The 19743-nt window shown below is 37.7% G+C and overlaps 1 protein-coding gene across 7 annotated transcripts in view; it reads left to right on the top strand.

The window, feature by feature from the left end:
* The window catches only part of DNAI7 (dynein axonemal intermediate chain 7), a 70767-nt gene that overhangs the window by 16871 nt on the left and 34153 nt on the right, over positions 1 to 19743 (top strand). For 5 of the 7 annotated variants that reach the window (XM_047866797.1, XM_047866796.1, XM_047866795.1 and 2 more), the window contains 5 exons: positions 7490 to 7571; positions 10019 to 10110; positions 12100 to 12201; positions 13062 to 13199; positions 18360 to 18506. In XM_047866797.1, the coding sequence (XP_047722753.1) occupies positions 7490 to 7571; positions 10019 to 10110; positions 12100 to 12201; positions 13062 to 13199; positions 18360 to 18506 (561 nt within the window). The remainder of the gene's footprint in view (positions 1 to 7489; positions 7572 to 10018; positions 10111 to 12099; positions 12202 to 13061; positions 13200 to 18359; positions 18507 to 19743) is intronic. The other 2 variants (XM_047866801.1, XM_047866798.1) reach the window with 1 other exon arrangement.

Raw genomic sequence — 19743 nt, 5'->3', positions numbered from 1 at the left:
TCTTCCTATACTTTCCTTTAGGGAAAATGGAGGGGAGGTGGTTACCACCAAGATAGTTCTCAAACTTGTATTCTGTAGCCCTGATCTGTTTGCTAAACCTCAGTTCCCCAAGTTCAGTGTCTGTAAACATTGCCTGGATGCCCTACTAGCACTTCATATTAATTATATTCAAACTCCTTTCAACAGTGTTTCTTTCAAATTTGCTTGTTCTAGACTACAGTTTTTCTTTTTGACTCTTCTTTAACTTATTCCTCTCCTTGTCTCCAGTTTTACTTATATCAAATAAGTTAGTTGATATAATATTTATTGGACCCATTCTCCTATCAGTATTTACAGTCATGACTTTAGTTTTAGTAACTACTGTTAATAGTCACTCAAATGGTGTCTTCTTCATAATCATTTTTTCCTAATACAAGGTTAGTTTTTTTAAATTGTATTCTTTTTTTTAATATATGAAATTTATCGTCAAATTCTTTTCCATACAACACCCAGTGCTCATCCCAAAAGATGCCCTCTTCAATACCCATCACCCACCCTCCCTTCCCTCCCACCCCCCATCAGCCCTCAGTTTGTTCTCAGTTTTTAAGAGTCTCTTAGCTTTCGCTCTCTCCCACTCTGACCTCTCTTTTTTTTTTTTCCTTCCCCTCCCCCATGGGTTCCTGTTAAGTTTCTCAGGATCCACATAAGAGTGAAAACATATGGTATCTGTCTTTCTCTGTATGGCTTATTTCACTTAGCATCACACTCTCCAGTTCCATCCACGTTGCTACACAGGGCCATATTTCATTCTCTCTCATTGCCACGTAGTACTCCATTGTGTATATAAACCACAATTTCTTTATTCATTCATCAGTTGATGGACATTTAGGCTCTTTCCATAATTTGGCTATTGTTGAGAGTGCTGCTATAAACATTGGGGTACAAGTGCCCCTATGCATCAGTACTCCTGTATCCCTTGGGTAAATTCCTAGCAGTGCTACTGCTGGGTCATAGGGTAGGTCTATTTTTAATTTTTTGAGGAACCTCCACACTGCTTTCCAGAGCGGTTGCACGAGTTTGCATTCCCACCAACAGTGCAAGAGGGTTCCCGTTTCTCCACATCCTCTCCAGCATCTATAGTCTCCTGATTTGTTCATTTTGGCCACTCTGACTGGCGTGAGGTGATATCTGAGTGTGGTTTTCATTTGTATTTCCCTGATGAGGAGCGACATTGAGCATCTTTTCATGTGCCTGTTGGCCATCCGGATGTCTTCTTTAGGGAAGTGTCTATTCATGTTTTCTGCCCATTTCTTCACTGGATTGTTTTTCGGGTGTGGAGTTTGGTGAGCTCTTTGTAGATTTTGGATACTAGCCCTTTGTCCAATATGTCATTTGCAAATATCTTTTCCCATTCCGTTGGTTGCCTTTTAGTTTTGTTGATTGTTTCCTTTGCTGTGCAGAAGCTTTTTATCTTCATGAGGTCCCAGTAGTTCATTTTTGCTTTTAATTCCCTTGCCTTTGGGGATGTGTCAAGTAAGAAATTGCTACGGGTGAGGTCAGAGAGGTCTTTTCCTGTTTTCTCCTCTAGGGTTTAGATGGTTTCGTATCTCACATTCACGTCCTTTATCCATTTTGAGTTTATTTTTGTGAATGGTGTGAGAAAGTGGTCTAGTTTCAATCTTCTGCATTTTGCTGTCCAGTTCTCCCAACACCATTTGTTAAAGAGACTGTCTTTTTTCCATTGGATATTCTTTCCTGCTTTGTCAAAGATTAGTTGGCCATACTTTTTGTGGGTCTAGTTCTGGGGTTTCTATTCTATTCCATCGGTCTATGTGTCTGTTTTTGTGCCAATACCATGCTGTCTTGATGATTACAGCTTTGTAGTAGATGCTGAAGTCTGGGATTGTGATGCCTCCTGCTTTGGTCGTCTTCTTCAAAACTACTTTGGCTATTCGGGGCCTTTTGTTGTTCCATAGAAATTTTAGGATTGCTTGTTCTAGCTTCGAGAAGAATGATGATGCAATTTTGATTGGGATTGCATTGAATGTGTAGATAGCTTTGGGTAGTATTGACATTTTGACAATATTTATTCTTCCATCCCATGAGCACGGAATGATTTTCCATTTCTTTATATCTTCTTCAATTTCCTTCATAAGCTTTCTATAGTTTTCAGCATACAGATCTTTTACATCTTTGGTTAGATTTATTCCTAGGTATTTTATGCTTCTTGGTGCAATTGTGAATGGGATCAGTTTCTTTATTTGTCTTTCCGTTGCTTCATTATCAGTGTATAAGAATGCAACTGATTTCTGTACATTGATTTTGTATCCTGCGACTTTGCTGAATTCCTGTATCAGTTCTAGCAGACTTTTGGTGGAGTCTATCGGATTTTCCATGTATAATATCATGTCATCTGCAAAAAGTGAGAGCTTGACTTCATCTTTGCCAATTTTGATGCCTTTAATTTCCTTTTGTTGTCTGATTGCTGATGCTAGAACTTCCAACACTATGTTAAACAACAGCGGTGAGAGTGGACATCCCTGTCGTGTTCCTGATCTCAGGGAAGAAGCTCTCAGTTTTTCCCCATTGAGGATGATGTTAGCTGTGGGCTTTTCGTAAATGGCTTTTATGATGTTTAAGTATGTTCCTTCTATCCCGGCTTTCTAGAGGGTTTTTATTAAGAAAGGATGGTGTATTTTGTCAAATGCTTTTTCTGCATCGATTGACAGGATCATATGGTTCTTATCTTTTCTTTTATTAATGTGATGTATCATGTTGATTGATTTGCGAATGTTGAACCAGCCCTGCATTCCAGGAATGAATCCCACTTCATCATGGTGTATAATTCTTTTTATATACGGTTGAATTTGATTTGCTAGTGTCTTATTGAGAATTTTTGCATCCATATTCATCAGGGATATTGGCCTGTAGTTCTCTTTTTTTACTGGGTCTCTGTCTGGTTTAGGAATCAAAGTAATGCTGGCTTCATAGAATGAGTCTGGAAGTTTTCCTTCCGTTTCTATTTTTTGGAATAGCTTGAGAAGGTTAGGTATTATCTCTGCTTTATTTATTTTTTTTTAACATTTATTTACTTTTGAGACAGAGAGAGAGCATGAACAGGGGAGGGTCAGAGAAAGAGGGAGACACAGAATCTGAAACAGGCTCCAGGCTCTGAGCTGCCAGCACAGAGCCTGATGCGGGGCTCGAACCCACGGACCGTGAAATCATGACCTGAGCCGAAGTGGGACACTTAACCTACTGAGCCACCCAGGCGCCCCTATTATCTCTGCTTTAAATGTCTGGTAGAACTCCCCTGGGAAGCTATCTGGTTCTGGACTCTTATTTTTTGGGAGGTTTTTGATAACGGATTCAATTTCTTCGCTGGTTATGAGTCTGTTCAAGCTTTCTATTTCCTCCTGTTTGAGTTTTGGAAGTGTGTGGGTGTTTAGGAATTTGTCCATTTCTTCCAGGTTGTCCAGTTTGTTGGCATATAGTCTTTCATAGTATTCCCTGATAATTGCTTGTATTTCTGAGGGATTGGTTGTAATAATTCCATTTTCATTCATTATTTTATCTATTTGGGTCATCTCCCTTTTCTTTTTGAGAAGCCTGGCTAGAGGTTTATCCATTCTGTTTATTTTTTCAAAAAACCAACTCTTGGTTTCATTGATCTGCTCTACAGTTTTTTTTAGATTCTATATTGTTTATTTCTGCTCTGATCTTTATTATTTCTCTTCTTCTGCTGGGTTTGGGCTGTCTTTGCTGTTCTGCTTCTAGTTCCTTTAGGTATGCTGTTAGATTTTGTATTGGGGATTTTTCTTGTTTCTTGAGATAGGCCTGGATTGCAATGTATTTTCCTCTCAGGACTGCCTTTGCTGCATCCCAAAGCTTTTGGATTGTTGTATATTCATTTTTGTTTGTTTCCATATATTTTTTAATTTCTTCTCTAATTGCCTGGTTGACCAATTCATTCTTTAGTAGGGTGTTCTTTAACCTCCATGCTTTTGGAGGTTTTCCAGACTTTTTCCTGTGGTTGATACCAAGTTTCATAGCATTGTGATCTGAAAGTGTGCATGGTATGATCTCAGTTCTTTTATACTTATGAAGGGCTGTTTTGTGACCCAGTATGTGATCTATCTTGGAGAATGTTCCATGTGCACTCGAGAAGAAAGTATATTCTGTTGCTTTGGGATGCAGAGTTCTAAATATATCTGTCAAGTCCATCTGATCCAATGCATTATTCAGGGCCCTTGTTTCTTTATTGACCGTGTGTCTAGATGATCTATCCATTGTTGTAAGTTGGGTGTTAAAGTCCCCTGCAATTACCACATTCTTATCAATAAGGTTGCTTATGTTTGTGAGTAATTGTTTTATATATTTGGGGGCTCCGGTATTCGGCGCATAGACATTTATAATTGTTAGCTCTTCCTGATGGATGGACCCTGTAATTATTATATATATATATATATATATATATATATATATATATATATACACACATATATATATAGTATATATTATTATATATGAGAAGATGCCCTTCTTCATCTCTTGTTGCAGCCTTTAATTTAAAGTCTAGTTTGTCTGATGTAAGTATGGCTACTCCAGCTCTCTTTTGACTTCCAGTAGCATGATAGTTTTCTATCCCCTCACTTTCAATCTGAAGGTGTCCTCAGGTCTAAAATGAGTCTCTTGTAGACAGCAAATAAATGTGTCTTGTTTTTTTATCCATTCTGATACCCTGTGTCTTTTGGTTGGCACATTTAGTCCATTTACGTTCAGTGTTATTATAGAAAGATATGGGTTCAGAGTCATTGTGATGTCTGTAGGTTTCATGCTTGTAGTGATGTCTCTGGTACTTTGTCTCACAGGATCCCCTTTAGGATCTCTTGTAGGGCTGGTTTAGTGGTGATGAATTCCTTCAGCTTTTGTTTGTTTGGGAAGACCTTTATCTCTACTTCTATTCTAAATGACAGATTTGCTGGATAAAGGATTCTCAGCTGCATATTTTTTCTGTTCATCACATTGACGATTTCCTGCCATTCCTTTCTGGCCTGCCAAGTTTCAAAAGAGAGATCAGTCACGAGTCTTATAGGTCTCCCTTTATATGTTAGAGCACGTTTATCCCTAGCTGCTTTCACAATTTTCTCTTTATCCTTGTATTTTGCCAGTTTCAGTATGATATGTCATGCAGAAGGTCGATTCAAGTTACGTCTGAAGGGAGTTCTCTGTGCCTCTTGGATTTCAATGCCTTTTTCCTTCCCCAGATCAGGGAAATTCTCAGCTATTATTTCTTCAAGTACGCCTTCAGCACCTTTCCCTCTCTCTTCCTCCTCTGGAATACCAATTATGCGTAGATTTACTAGTGCATCACTTAGTTCTTTAATTTTCCCCTCATACTCCTGGACTTTTTAATCTCTCTTTTTCTCAGCTTCCTCTTTTTCCATAATTTTATCTTCCAATTCACCTATTCTCTCCTCTGCCTCTTCAATCCAAGCTGTGGTTGTCTCCATTTTATTTTGTAGCTCATATAGCATTTTTTAGCTCCTCCTGGCTGTTCCTTAGTCCCTTGATCTCTGTAGCAATAGATTCTCTGCTGTCCTCTATACAGCTGTCCTTTCTGTCCTCTGCTGTCCTTTCCGCCTCTGCTGTCCTTTCAAGCCCAGCAATTAATTTTATGACTATTATTCTAAATTCACTTTCTGTTATATTGTTTAAGTCCTTTTTGATCAGTTTGTTAGCAGTCATTATTTCCTGGAGATTCTTTTGAGGGGAATTCTTCCGTTTCATCATTTTGGATAGTTCATGATGTGGTACGGAACTACAGGGCACTTCCCCTGTGCTGTATTGAATAACTCGCGTTGGTGGGCGGAGCCGCAGTCAGACCTGATGTCTGCCCCCAGCCCACCGCTGGGGCCACAGTCAGACTGGTGTGAACCTTCTCTTCCCCTCTCCTAGGGGCGGGATTCACTTTGGGGTGGCGTGGCTGTCTGGGCTACTTGCACACTGCCAGGCTTGTGGTGCTGGGGATCTGGCATATTAGCTGTGGTGGATCGGTAAGGTGCACAGGGGCAGGAGGGGCAGGCTCAGCTCGCTTATCCTTCTGTGATCCACTTTGGGAGGGGCCCTGCGGCACCAGGAGGGAGTCAGACCCGCCAGAGGGATGGATCCGCAGAAGCACAGTGTTGGGTGTTTGCACGGTGCAAGCAAGTTCCCTGACAGGAACTGGTTCCCTTTGGGGTTTTGGCTGGAGGATGGGCGAGGAAGATGGAGCTGGCGAGCGCCTTTGTCCCCCGGCAACCTGAGCTGTGTCATCCGGGGCTCAACAACTCTCCCTCCCGTTGTCCTCCAGCCCTCCCACTCTCCGAGCAGAGCTGTTAGCTTATAACCTTCCAGATGTTAAGTCCTGCTTGCTGTCCGAACACACTCCATCCGGCCCCTCCGCTTTTGCCAGCCAGATTCGGAGTTTCTGCTTGGCCGGCGGGCTGCCCCTTCACCCCGGCTCCCTCCTGCCAGTCTGTGTAGCGCGCATCGCCTCTCCGCCCTTCCTACCCTCTTCCGTGGGCCTCTCGTCTACGCTTGGCTCCAGAGAATCCATTCTGCTTGTCTTCTGGTGGTTTTCTGGGTTATTTAGGCTGGTGTGGGTGGAATCTAAGTGATCAGCAGGACGTGGTGAGCCCAGCATCCTCTTGTGCCACCATCTTCTTCCAAAATCCTAAAATTGTATTCTTAATAGCCATAGCCCTTCTCAAAACTTTTAGGAGGTTTCCAGTTCTTTTAAAATAATGCCCAACGTCTGTAGCATAGGCTCCAACCTTCTTTTCCATTTTCATTTCTATCACCTTTCCTTGGAATCTCCCCAGTCTCCATGAACTTGTTGGCCTTTCCAGTGCTATCCCATCTACATATCTTATTGCCTGCATTTCCCTCTTCTTGAGATAGGAAATACTCTTCCCTGCATATTTGCATCTTAAAATCTTCTGGGCACAAACTTAAATACTACCTGCTCTATAAAAATTTTACTTCATTCCAATTGTTGAAAATAATCTCTCCTTCCTCTAAACTTAAAAATGACTCTCTGTATATCTGTTAGTCATAAAAATGTTTTTAATTATTATAGGCATGCAGTAGTATTAAAACTGTTTTTACATATATTTTATTTTAATCTTTACAACAATAAAATGAGGTCTTATTTAGCACCATTTTAAAGATGTGGTAACTGGGAATAAGAAACTTATTTCAGTTGTATACTATTAATTATATAATAATTAAATTGTCACCGTCACTGTTGCCTTTTAATAACTTTGCTTATTTTTCTTGTTTCCATACTTTGTCCTCAATACATTAAGGCAAGGCTTTGTACAGGATAGGTAGTCTTTATTTGAATGAATGAAAGACTGGATTCATGGAAGTAAAAGTATTTTTCATAATTACTGTTTGAGAGGTATGTATTTTATGCATTTGAGAGATATGTATATTAGTAGCCTTTTTTTATGTTATGACATTTAAGTCTGCCAGGAAGAAGAAAATCACCAAAGCTGAACGGTTAAAGCAGCTACAGGAGGAGGAGGAGAGACGGCAAAAAGAGGAAGGTACAAAGTACATAGTGATACTATTTTCACATGCAGGGACTTAAACAATAGTTGATATTTCTATATTCCCATCAATATTTTTAAAAAGAATTTTCAAAATTCTTCAATTTTTCAAATTTCATCTGTTTATTTTTTAATTTTTAAAAAAAAATTTTAATGTTTATCTTTGAGAGAGAGAGACACACACTGTGCGAGTGGAGAAGAGACAGAGAGAGAGGAAGACACAGAATCCTAAGCAGGCTTCAGGCTCTGAGCTGTCAGCACAGAGCCCTACGTGGGGCTGGAACCCGCAAACTGTGAGATTATGACCTGAGCTGAAGTCAGACCCTTAACCGACTGAGCCACCCAGGCGCCCCAAATTTCGTCTGTTTTTTAAATAGTTATCTGCTATTTAAAGCGTACCCAGAAAGTTTTGTTACTATATACCAATCACTTTGAGATATATCTTGAAGTGGAGTTGCCAGATAAAAGACAGAATTCCCACGGAGGGGCACCTGGGAAGCTTAGTTGGTTAAGCATCCAACTCTTCATTTAAACTCAGGTCATGATCTCAGAGCCATCTGATCGAGACCCACAGAGGGCTCTGTCCTGACAGTGTGGAGCCTGCTTGGGATTCTGTCTCCTTCTCTCTCTCTCTCTCTCTCTCTCTCTCTCTCTCTCTCTCTCTGCCCCTCCTCAGCTCTTGTGCATGCTGTCTCTCAAAATAAATAAACATTAAAAAAAAGTACAGAATGTGCAGTTAAGTTTGAATTTCAGATAAATAATAGATGATTTGGGATAATTTGTTCCATGCAATATGGAACATACTTAACCCCCCCCCCCCAAAAAAAGGCTATTTATTTATCTGAAATTCAACTTCAACTGAGCATCTTGTATTTTTATTTGCTAACTCTGGCAATCATGTCTTGAAATGTTATGTTTACCTATGAAATTAGGGGCTTTGGTGCTAACTCTACAGTATGGATTCTAAAACTTAAATTCATTAAATATGGGAAATAGGAAATAGACACTAACAAGAAATGCACAGAACAGCTTAAGTTATTATAGTTTAATAATATGCCTTTGCCAAATTTAAAGAGGATTTTCATTTGTAAAAAAAAAAAAAAGTAAATTAAAAATTAATAAAAATATCTATTATTTAAAATAACAAAAAGAGATTTAAAAAACCGGTATACCTTTTAGCATCAAGAGCATGTGTGGGAGTGCTTGGGTGGCTTAGTTGGTTTAGTATCTGACTCTTGATATCGACTCAGGTTGTGATCCCACAGTTGTGAGATAGAGCCCCACCTCAGGCTCCACATATAGGGTGGAGCCTGCTTAGGATTCTCTCTCCCCTTCTCTCTCTGCCCCTCCACTGCTTGTGTGCTCTAAATAAATAAATAAATATTTTTTTTTTTTTAAAGAACCTGTGGATTCAAATTCAGGTTTTAAAAGTCTGTCCTCAGGTTCCACGTTGATTTTTTTTATATACAATCATTATTAAATCCTTTTTAGGTGGCTCATGATAAGAATACAGTATCAGGATCTAGAACTTGGGGAAAGTTTTATTATATTGGATTAAACTTATATTCTTCAACATATCTTTCGTATTTAATAGTGAAAGCAAGAGAAGTTTAAGGTAATTGCTTCTGGAGGTGCCTGAGTGGCTTAGTCAGTTAAGCATCTGACTCTTGATTTCGACCCAGGTCATGATTTCACAGTTTGTGAGATTGGCCTGTTGGGCTCTGAGCTGACAGCACAGAACATGCTTGGGATTCTCTCTCTCCTTCTCTTTACCGCTCCCATGCTTACACCTGTGCACACTCTCTCTCTCTCTCTCTCAAAATACATAAACGAACTTAGGAAAAGTGGTAATTGCTTCTAATGATGTAGATATAAGAAACTTATGGAAATCTCCTGAAGATTTTACCTCTCCTTAATTACCTATGATAGTTCTGTCATTTTTTTGTTATTTAAAATTATTATTGGATTGCTATAAATTTGGAGAAGAGATGGGGTGCCTGGGTGGCACAGTCGGTTAAGCGTCCGACTTCAGCCAGGTCACGATCTCGCGGTCTGCGAGTTCGAGCCCCGCGTCAGGCTCTGGGCTGATGGCTCAGAGCCTGGAGCCTGTTTCCAATTCTGTGTCTCCTTCTCTCTCTGCCCCTCCCCCGTTCATGCTCTGTCTCTCTCTGTCCCAAAAATAAATAAACGTTGAAAAAAAAATAATAAATAAATTTGGAGAAGAGAAATATTATTATGGGCCTATTTTTTTTGGCCAGAAAGTTTGAGTCATGTTACTTTTTTGAAAGAAATCCAGCATTTGTCTTACTTCTACCACATAATATAGGCTGTAAGTTCTATAAAATATTTCACTACCATTATATCTTGAAAATATTTTAAGCAACTTTAAGGGATTAAAATTAGATTGATTTAATCACTGAGAAAAAATTTTTTTGGTTCTTTAGAGGACGCCCGTGTGAAACATGAAAAAGAAGAAATGGAAAGACTTGAAAGACAACGGATTGAGAGAGAAAAATGGCATCAACTTGAAGCAAAAGTATGTAAACATTAGTAATGTTATTAATGAAGACAAACTATGTAGCTATCAAATCTGTTTGGTCATGTAATGTCACTCTCCCCCATACCTACCACTAATGTATAGGCCTATGTAAACTGGTTTAACTCCTTTAATCCTACCATAAAGAAGTGAAATTATTACCCACAATTCACAGATAAGGAAATTGAGGAAAAGGGAAGGTAAGCAGCTAATGAGTTGAAGAGCCAGGACTTAGACATACATGGTCTCGCTTCAGAGCCCTTGCTTGTAGGCATTAAGTTATTTTTCTCGATCTGTTTTATAGATAATTAAACAGGGCTTCCTCCCCCAAAACTCAAATTCTACCTCTCATATTTTAGTTTTACTTCTCTTTTTTACCAGAATTACCAGGATTTTTCATATCAGTAGTTCTGATCTCGACAGGCCTCATAACTGGTAAAAATTGAAGGCCCCCCCCAAGGAAATTTATTTATGTGGGTCATATTTCTCAATATTTACCACATTAGAAACTCAAACTGAGAAATTTTAAGACACGTCATATTAATAGACATTAAATATTATATAAAATAAAAATTAATAAAAATAAGTAAATATATTAACATATTTTAAGGAAGAAAACTATTGTACATATAATTATATATTATTGAGTTATAATTGACATATAACATTGTATTAGTTTCAGGTATAAACATGGTGATTCAATGTTTGTATATATTGTGAAATGATTATTCCAATAAGTCTAGTTAACATTCATCACCACACATTCTATATTTTTTAAATTAGAGAAATAAGTGGCATTGTTTATGTTTTTAAAGTCTCTTTTATGTCAAAAGACTGCTAGATTCTCATATCTATTCAGTATTCTGTCTGTTACAATGAGTTTTTATCGAAGTGTATAAAGAAAATCTGGCCTCACACAGAATCATAGTTGGAAAAGGGGAATATTGTAATAGCCTTTCAGGTAATTGTGGATATTCTTTTTGATTCTATACCAAAACTCAGTAAGTCATAGTTTCTTAATATGGAATGTGAAATCATATCAATGAAGATTTCATAGTGTTATAATAAAACACTGATCTGTCTTACACTTTAAATTGATCTTGTATCCATGTATGATTTTGAAATATCATACATTGGTTGCTTAGAAAAACTTGGTTTACTGAATAATTTCCTTCCAAATGTTGACACGTTTTTATTATTAGTTACCAAAAATCACATGCATTGATGTCTTCCCCAATCAAATCAGAAAGGTTTTTAAGGATTGAGAAAATGTCAAGCTCACAGTGGTCGATACAAGTTTTTTTGTTTAATTTGAATTTTTATTTGAAAGCTTGAATTTTATTATTGGTAACAAATACTTTTAATTCTTTCCTGAAAGTGACATACTCAGTGCATTCATTTTTGAGAGTGTCTGCCAAAATACTCAAATAATCGTGCAAGCAGTGGTTTCTCAAGACAGCCTTGTCCTTTGATACATGGCAGAAGCGCTTTATGCATACTTCTCGCTTTATGCACATAGAACAATCAAAAGACTTATACTGAAGGGTTGACACTTAACAAAATTAATAATTTTCACTTCCTCAGGTCACTCTTATATGAAAATGGCTGTTTACCACCCACAAACCCCAAAGAATATGACTCCTAGTATAGCTTGTGCCTTGATTTGTGCTGAGACACCAGCAATTTTAGACCATTTTGCACCATTAGTGTAAATGTATACACTGCAAAAGAGGCAGATACTATTTCAGTATTATTATGAAGACATATTTGACCTCACAGATCCCTGAAGAGTCTTGGGGACCCACCAGGTGTCTGCAGATAACTTGCAAACCTCTGTTTCAGAGGAAACCTTTTGGAAATACCAGTTACATTCAAACTAATTTTAGTGTTCATTTTGAAACTCAGTATTTTGCCAAGTAAAGTTTAGATGCTACCTGTGAAACATAAAGCTAAAATTAAAGAGCCCACCAATGTATCCCCATGCAACAGGATCTAGAAAGGAGGAATGAAGAACTTGAAGAACTTTATTTATTAGAGGAGTGTTTTCCTGAAGCAGAGAAGTTGAAACGAGATACTAGATTGCTTTCTCAGGTAAAACTGATTTTGTGTGTTTGTGTGTGCCACAAGAGGAAATTATACTCTGATATCCTTTTTAATCCCCTCAGATTTTTAATTTGTCTGTAAAACATCTCTAATTTGACAAATCTTTCATATTGCATGTAGCAAAGTAAATTCACATACCTTTGTAGAAAACTATTGTCAATAATAAGACCCTTGAAATTTTTGTATCTTTTGACTCTGATTTAATTTTGGGAGAATCTATACTGAAGAAATTATTCTGAATTAAAATAGAAAACTGAGCTTAAGTCAATCTACCATTGCTCAAAACAGTGTAACTTTGGAAAAAAATAAAGGTTCTTATAAGGAGAAAAAGAAAAAAAACTGTAATAATATGGCAAAAGATGATTACACGATAATTTTAAGCAAAGTACAATATGATTACAAGTGTAGAAGTTTCATAGACTGCAAAATGAATGGAAGAACTCATACTAAAATGACAGTGGTGATTAACAATTAGTAATAATTTGGAAAAAAAAACCCACAAAAAACAGTAATAATTTGGTAAGTAGAAATTAGCCCGAGTGTTGGCTTTTGTAAATACGGGAGCTATATGTTTAGAGACGAAAGCAAAACAAAACCAACTCATAAATACTGTTTTTTAAAAATATGACAATTACTAGAATTGCTATTTATTTGAACTATTGAGGCTTATAAATTATTTTGATAAAGAGAATTTGGTTATTATAGAGATATCTCAAGTAGGCAGTTAAAGTCATAATTTTTTTTACCTAAATTGGGAAAACTAGATTATGAGAACTGATACTTGGAAAAAAGTTATTTAATCTTTGCAATTTCATCATTGTGACCTTTCCACCATTTTTATTCCACAGTGGAATCACTACATTCAATGTGATGGAAGTCCTGATCCTTCAGTATCCCCAGAAATTAATACTTTCATTAGTCTGTGGAAAGAGGAAACAAATGAGACTTTAGAGGAAGTGATCGCGAAGAGTAAATTAGTGCTAAATGTATGTCCTAGAGTATTACTCTGTAATTTTAAGTTGTTTAAGTTACAAATTATCTGGTATCGACTCCAAAATAGAAGTAAATTAAACAAATATATATTTGTTTTTGCCAATTAATAACACTACCGCATGTTTGGATATCGAGAATAATATTTAACCTTTCTCTTTTTTTTGTTTTTACAACTCCCATTTTTATTTTTTATCTTTGCCACCTTAGATAAGGTCAGTATAGCATAAATGTGAAACATTATGTGTCTGATCTAAGCAGGGAAAAAAAAATCAAGTTGCATCCATTTATGTAGATAACTTGGAGGGAAAGTGCATGATTTTATCTTGAGTTGAAATTTTCCACTATTTGGTGATTCACTACACATACTTTTCTATGTCAACTATGTGCCAGGCACCTACTCTTATAGGCATGAAAGAACAAAGATGAATAAGAATATCCTACCTTCTAGTTCTGCAAACAGGATGGATAGGCTACCCTGAGGAACTAGCACTTTATGATGCACTTAACAATGCTAAAAAAAATGTTTTAATGATATTTAAATTCATTGCCTATTTCAGAAGAAAGTAAGGGAAAATCTTGGAGGCCATAAAACAATTCAGAAAAGTGGGCAAATCTCAAAGTGAGTGGCTTCCCAGAGACACCACTTTCCAAGAGGCTTCTTTTTCTGTTAAGTCTTAGGTTAGCATTGGTTTAAAGGACCATCAGGAAGCAAAGCCTAGGGTCCATGCAAGGTGGCAAGTTGGATCAGAAACTCCATGTATGGCTGGGAGCCTCAAAAAGTTATTGTGGATGATAGGGGAAATACCTGCTCTGCAAAGGGAGATGATAAGAACTTGTTTGGCTCATCTTTAGCTTATTGAAGGGAAACAAAAATGTCTCTACTGAGAATTCTTAATCACAAGTGAATCAGAAGTTGTATTGGAAGAATTTACCAAAATATAGCACACAGAAAGAGATAAAGAGATGGAAAATATTAATGAGCAGTTAATGGGTATGTATGATAGAGTAAAAGGGGCTAAAATGCATCGAAAAAGAGTACCAGAAGGGAATGACAGTATTCAAAGAGAAAATGGCTGACATGTTTCCAGAATTGAGGAAAAATACAAACCCTCAGATTCAAGAAACCCAACAAATCCCATTAGGATGCATAGAAAGAAACCCATACTAGGCACACTTACATAGTAGTAGGAACTGGAAGGAATTCACTGCACTTGGTCCTATTATCTTCTAATGCTTTTTGTTGCAATTCCTCACCACATTTTTGTGCTTCTTGTCGCTGGGCTTTACTTCTTCACATGTTGTTATGAAGATGGAGTAACTCCAGACCATTAAGCTCATAACATGCATTGCCTAATTTGATGTGGGCAAGCGTATGAGATCCATTTTACATATGTAGAGAGAAAAACTGTGACTTGCTTAGAGTCTCCTATGAGACTTTAAATAGGGCTTACTCTGACTTTCCAGAAGCTCCCAAGCCTCCTGTCCACTGTGAGATATTTGGACACCAGTGAATTCATTGTACAGGGTTCTTGCCATTGCACATCCTCTCTGCCGGCTGCCATGGCATGCTGCTGGCCCAGGAAGCCAGTGCTCTGCAATAGCTGGGAGAGAGTGGGAAGTAGCACTGGAGTTCACTAGTGATGAGCTGGAAGTGAAATCTTCCTATTATGAGAGTGGGTTACAGAAATAGAAGTAAGAAATAGTACAGAAAATGAGGAAAGGGCAGGTAAAACAAAATAGGAGAGGAGGATGATCATAGCAATAGGAAACTAAAGAGGGCAGCACTTGAGGAACAGAAAGAATTGGATAGCAGTGACCCCACGGTAAACACTAAGTTCCAAATTACATGCAAGCTCTTATATAATACTTACTATTCCAGGCTTTAGAAATAGTTACTTGCTGAATTCTTATAATAATTCATAGCTACCTAGGAGGTAGGCACCAGTATTCTCATTTTACAAATGAAGAGGGCATAGTGATGCACAGAGGTACAAAGATGTTATATAACTTACCCAAGTCCACACTGCCAGTAGGAAGTGGCTAGGATCGAAGCCCTGCATGCTGGCTTAAGTCCATACTGCCCTCCACCACAATGCCACCTCTCTTAATTTAGAAATTTTCTAGGTATTATCTGTGTCAGTGTTCAAAACTAAATCCTGCCACTTATTACTTGTTCCTTGGTCATGCTGTGCCTCAATTTCTCTCAACACTTTATCTCCACTCTCTTCTTGATTAGATGATTTCTGGGAAGTTAAATGTAATTCGTAATTTTGTTTCTCTTAAGGTAAGGTGTTGTTTCCTCTGGCTTCTGTCGGGATTTTTTATCTTTGATTTTCTGTAGTTTGAAAATAATATGCCTAAGTGTAGTTTTCTAGGGCATTTATCCTGTTTGGTGTTCTCCAAGCTCCCTGAACCTGTGGTTTAGCATCTGATATTCATTTAGGGAAATTGTTATTTCAAATATTTCTTCTGTTCCTTTCTCCCTCTTTTCTCCTTCTGGTATTCCCTTTACATGTATGCTATACCTTTTGTAGTTGTCCCACAGTCCTTGGATACTTTGTTCTATTTAAAAAAATATTTTTTTTTCACTTTTTGTTTTCTTTGACTTTAGTTTTCAAAGATTCTATTGTTATGTCCTCTAGCTCAGAGATTCTTTCCTCTGCTAAGTCCAGTCTACTAATAAGACCACCAAAGGCATTCATTCATTTATATCTGGTTCTTTCTTAGGATTTCTATCTCTCTGCTTTACGTTGCCCATCTATTTATGCATGCTGTCTGCTTTATCCAGTAGAGCCCTTAGCATATCAATCATAGGTGTTTTAAATTCCTGGTCAGATAATTCAATATCCCTGCCATGTGTGGTTCTAATGCTTGCTTTGTCTTTTCAAATAGTGGTTTTGCCTTTTGGTATGACTTGTAATTTTCTCCTGATAGCTGGACATGATGTACTGAGTGAAAGGAAGTGGTATAAATAGGGCTTTAGTAATATGGCTGTGAGGTGGGGCTGGGGAGGAGAAGAATCCTATAGTCCTGCAATTAGGTCTTGGTCTTTTAATAAGCCTGTATCTCTGCATGGTGAACTTCACAAGTGTTTTTAATTTATTTTATTCCCCTCAGGTGGGAGGGGATGGCTAGTGCTAGCTGGAGTTATTTCCTTTCCCCCAGGTGAGTGAGGCTTTGATAAAAGTCCCAAAACTTAGGCTCTAGTTAATTAGTTTCCCCTAAGATCAGGCCTTGTTAAGGATAGAGTACTCTGGTGTATTTCAAAACCGTTCCTTTTCCCTTCCCTCTGCTGGAAGTAGGAGGGGATTCTGCTCCCATATTTATTGTGAGAACCTGGTGGAGCATTTGGAGGTAAGTCTCACAATATTGTGGGCTCTCCTCCTTCCATGGCTGTGCTCTCCTGGAGTTTTTAACTCTCAAGAGCTGTCCACACTAAGCCTTCAGTAATTTGTCATTTGCAGTTTCAGATGTTCTTATCTGGCACTGGTTTCTGCAGTGGCTTTTGTTCCTGAATATACCATGGTAAGCTAACTCCCTCTGTTCACTTATAGGTCTTCCCAGTCTTGAGATCAGGCGTTTGCCCAGTCTCCTCCCTTCTTGTTGATCAAAGAAGAGTTGTTGATTTTTCAGTCTGTTGAGCTTTTCACTTGCTGTTAGGAAGGAGTGGGGTCTTTCAAACTCCTTACCAATGGAATCAGACTGCCTTAGTTTCCTTATCTATAAAAATAGGCATAATAGTATCTACCTCATAGAGTTATGATGAAGATAGAATGGATTAAAACATAAACATTTAGAACAGTTCCTGGCACATAGTAAGTGTAGGAGAGGGGAAATTCTTCTATCCTTCAAGCTCTTTCAGCTGGACTGAGAATTCAATACACATGAGACGTGCATGGAGACCCAATAATGAAATTGAGACCCAAAGAAATGACTGAGGCAGGCAGTTTTTATACATTTTAGACAATCGATTTGTGAGGAATTTACAAGATCAGGAAAATAGGTGTTTGTGAGCTTTAGTTAGTAAGGAATTCTAAGTGGAGTTTGGTCTGATGTGGTAGATTAGTAAAAAAAAAAAAAAAGTAACAAGGTTTATTTCTACAGTTTTCTTGAGTTTAAAGTTCCTATCTCTGGTCTTTGTACTTCTTAGTACAGGGAAGGTATTTTCATACGGGAGATTTGTTTCCTGCTTTCAGGAGACAGAGGAGGGTGCAAGTGTCTTTATACTGGTTGCTTCTCAAGTAGCTTCAATTCAAAATGATCGGGGCGCCTGGGTGGCGCAGTCTGTTAAAGCGTCCGACTTCAGCCAGGTCACGATCTCGCGGTCCGGGAGTTCGAGCCCCGCGTCAGGCTCTGGGCTGATGGCTCAGAGCCTGGAGCCTGTTTCTGATTCTGTGTCTCCCTCTCTCTCTGCCCCTCCCCCGTTCATGCTCTGTCTCTCTCTGTCCCAAAAATAAATAAAAAACGGAGAAAAAAAATTAATAAAAACAAACAAACAAAAAAAACAAAATGATCAATATGCCGTTGTGCTACATTTGGGGGTGGCCTGCCGTGGGCACCTATATAAACATTCGGTACATATTAGTAACTATCTGCTCTTCCACCTTCTCATTCTCCTCCTCATTATTGTTTATTTGCTTGTTTCACATTTTTTTAATGTTTATTTTTGAGAGAAACAGAGAGCAAGTGGAGGAGGGGCCCAGAGAGACACACAAATCCGAAGCAGGCTCCAGGCTCTGAGCTGTCAGCACAGAGCCGGACTTGGGGCTCGAATTCCCAAACTGTGAGTGAGATCCTGACCTGAGCCGAAGTTGGGCACTTGTCTGATTGAGCCACCTAGGTGCCCCTCCTCCTCATTATTGTTTTATCACTATTTCTATTGTTCCATTGTCTTCAGCATCCAAGCTGTGCCTCCTCTATAACTTGCCAATAGTTGAGAATTTTTATAAAGGAGTATCTGGAGGAAATATTTTTATTTTTCCATGATCTTAATACAATTAACACAAGAAAGGATTTTTATGTTTTACTGATGATACGATGTGTTCGTCAATTCTAAAGTGATAGAACATTGCCTTTTCACTTTTTCTTTGACTATTTGTCAGAAGTTTAATTTATACTTAGAGTAAATTTTTACTTTACATTTTACTTTATAGTTAATTGAGAAGTTGAGATTACTTTTATTGCAAACGCCATCATATGATTTGGAAGATAAAACTATAATACAATACCGAGGATCAATTCTAGAGCTGCAGGAGCTCCTCCATCTTAAGTTCAATGTAGCCACAGAACGACTTCTCAGAGTAAGTGTGATTATTTTACTCATAACTTATGAATAACTTTTATAAGAATGAAACTTTATGCTACATAATAAAACATCTAGTATCTTTTTTTAATTAAAAGGCTATGGAAAAGTCAGTAGAATAATATGAGGCACATACATTTATCCAGATCTAACAACCATAAATACTTCTTTTTTCCAAATTTTTATTTATGTTTACTTTTTGAGAGAGAGGGAGAAGAAAGCAAGCGGGGGAGGGGCAAAGAGAGAGGGAGAGAGAAATCCCAAGCAGGCTGCACGCTGTGATGCGGGGCTTGAACCCATGAGCTGTGACGTGAGATAATGACCTGAGCTGAAACCAAGGGTCAGACGCCCAACCAGCTGAGCCACCCAGGTGCCCCCAACCATAAATATTTCTAAAGAAAAAAAAGCATTATCAATGTAGTTAAAGTCCAGTTTTTTCCTTACACTTGCTAAGGTTTAGTGGGATCACTATGAAAATAAATTCGCTAAACATTGTATGTTAGATATTCACTACTCTAGATAAATGAGTTTAAAACGATTATAATTATTGGTAGTCACTCTATTTTTCCCAAATATCTTATCGCTAAAAATAATATCGAAATAACTGTAAAATCATTATTATACTTTAGGAAGTAATGATTCCATACTCTAATATCCAGTCCATATTTAAATTTTGGCTAATATCCCATGAATGTCTTCTATAGCCGTTTTTGTTTTATTTTGTCCTCTAATCAGAAAACAGCCTTAAGGTCACACATGGTTTGTGGTTATTTTGGTTTATTTTGGTCTAGAACATAGTTCTCTGTATAGTGTTGGAAGCATATGTTCTAACTACAAAAAAAAATGTGAAGAAGGCTTAAACTTCACTAAATTTATTGTTAGTAATATTCATATAATTTCGCAACTCTTTGATTTGTATTTTAAGAAAAACAAGGAAGTGTATTAAAATTATTAGTAATCAAGATTATTTTAAGAGAAAAACAGTACATAAAAGATTAGGAAAAAAATACTGTAATGTTAAATTTGAAGTGGAGATATCAGTATGAAGCAGATTCCTTTTTAATCCTTAAGATGGAACCAAGTATAACTGGGGTAAACAGCTGATTCTGGGTCTGGAGCAAGGACAGTGAAAGATGAGATTGAATTATCTTGTGCTAGAAAGCAAATAAATACTTACACACTATTGGAGTCATATCCAAAGGCATAGAACTAGCTTAAAGAAGCTCTCACTGGTC

This window comes from Prionailurus viverrinus, chromosome B4 (assembly GCF_022837055.1).
Source record: "Prionailurus viverrinus isolate Anna chromosome B4, UM_Priviv_1.0, whole genome shotgun sequence".
Lineage (NCBI taxonomy): Eukaryota > Metazoa > Chordata > Mammalia > Carnivora > Felidae > Prionailurus > Prionailurus viverrinus.
The sequence above is the reverse complement of the archived record's forward strand: the minus strand, read 5'-3'. Positions and strand labels throughout refer to the sequence as shown.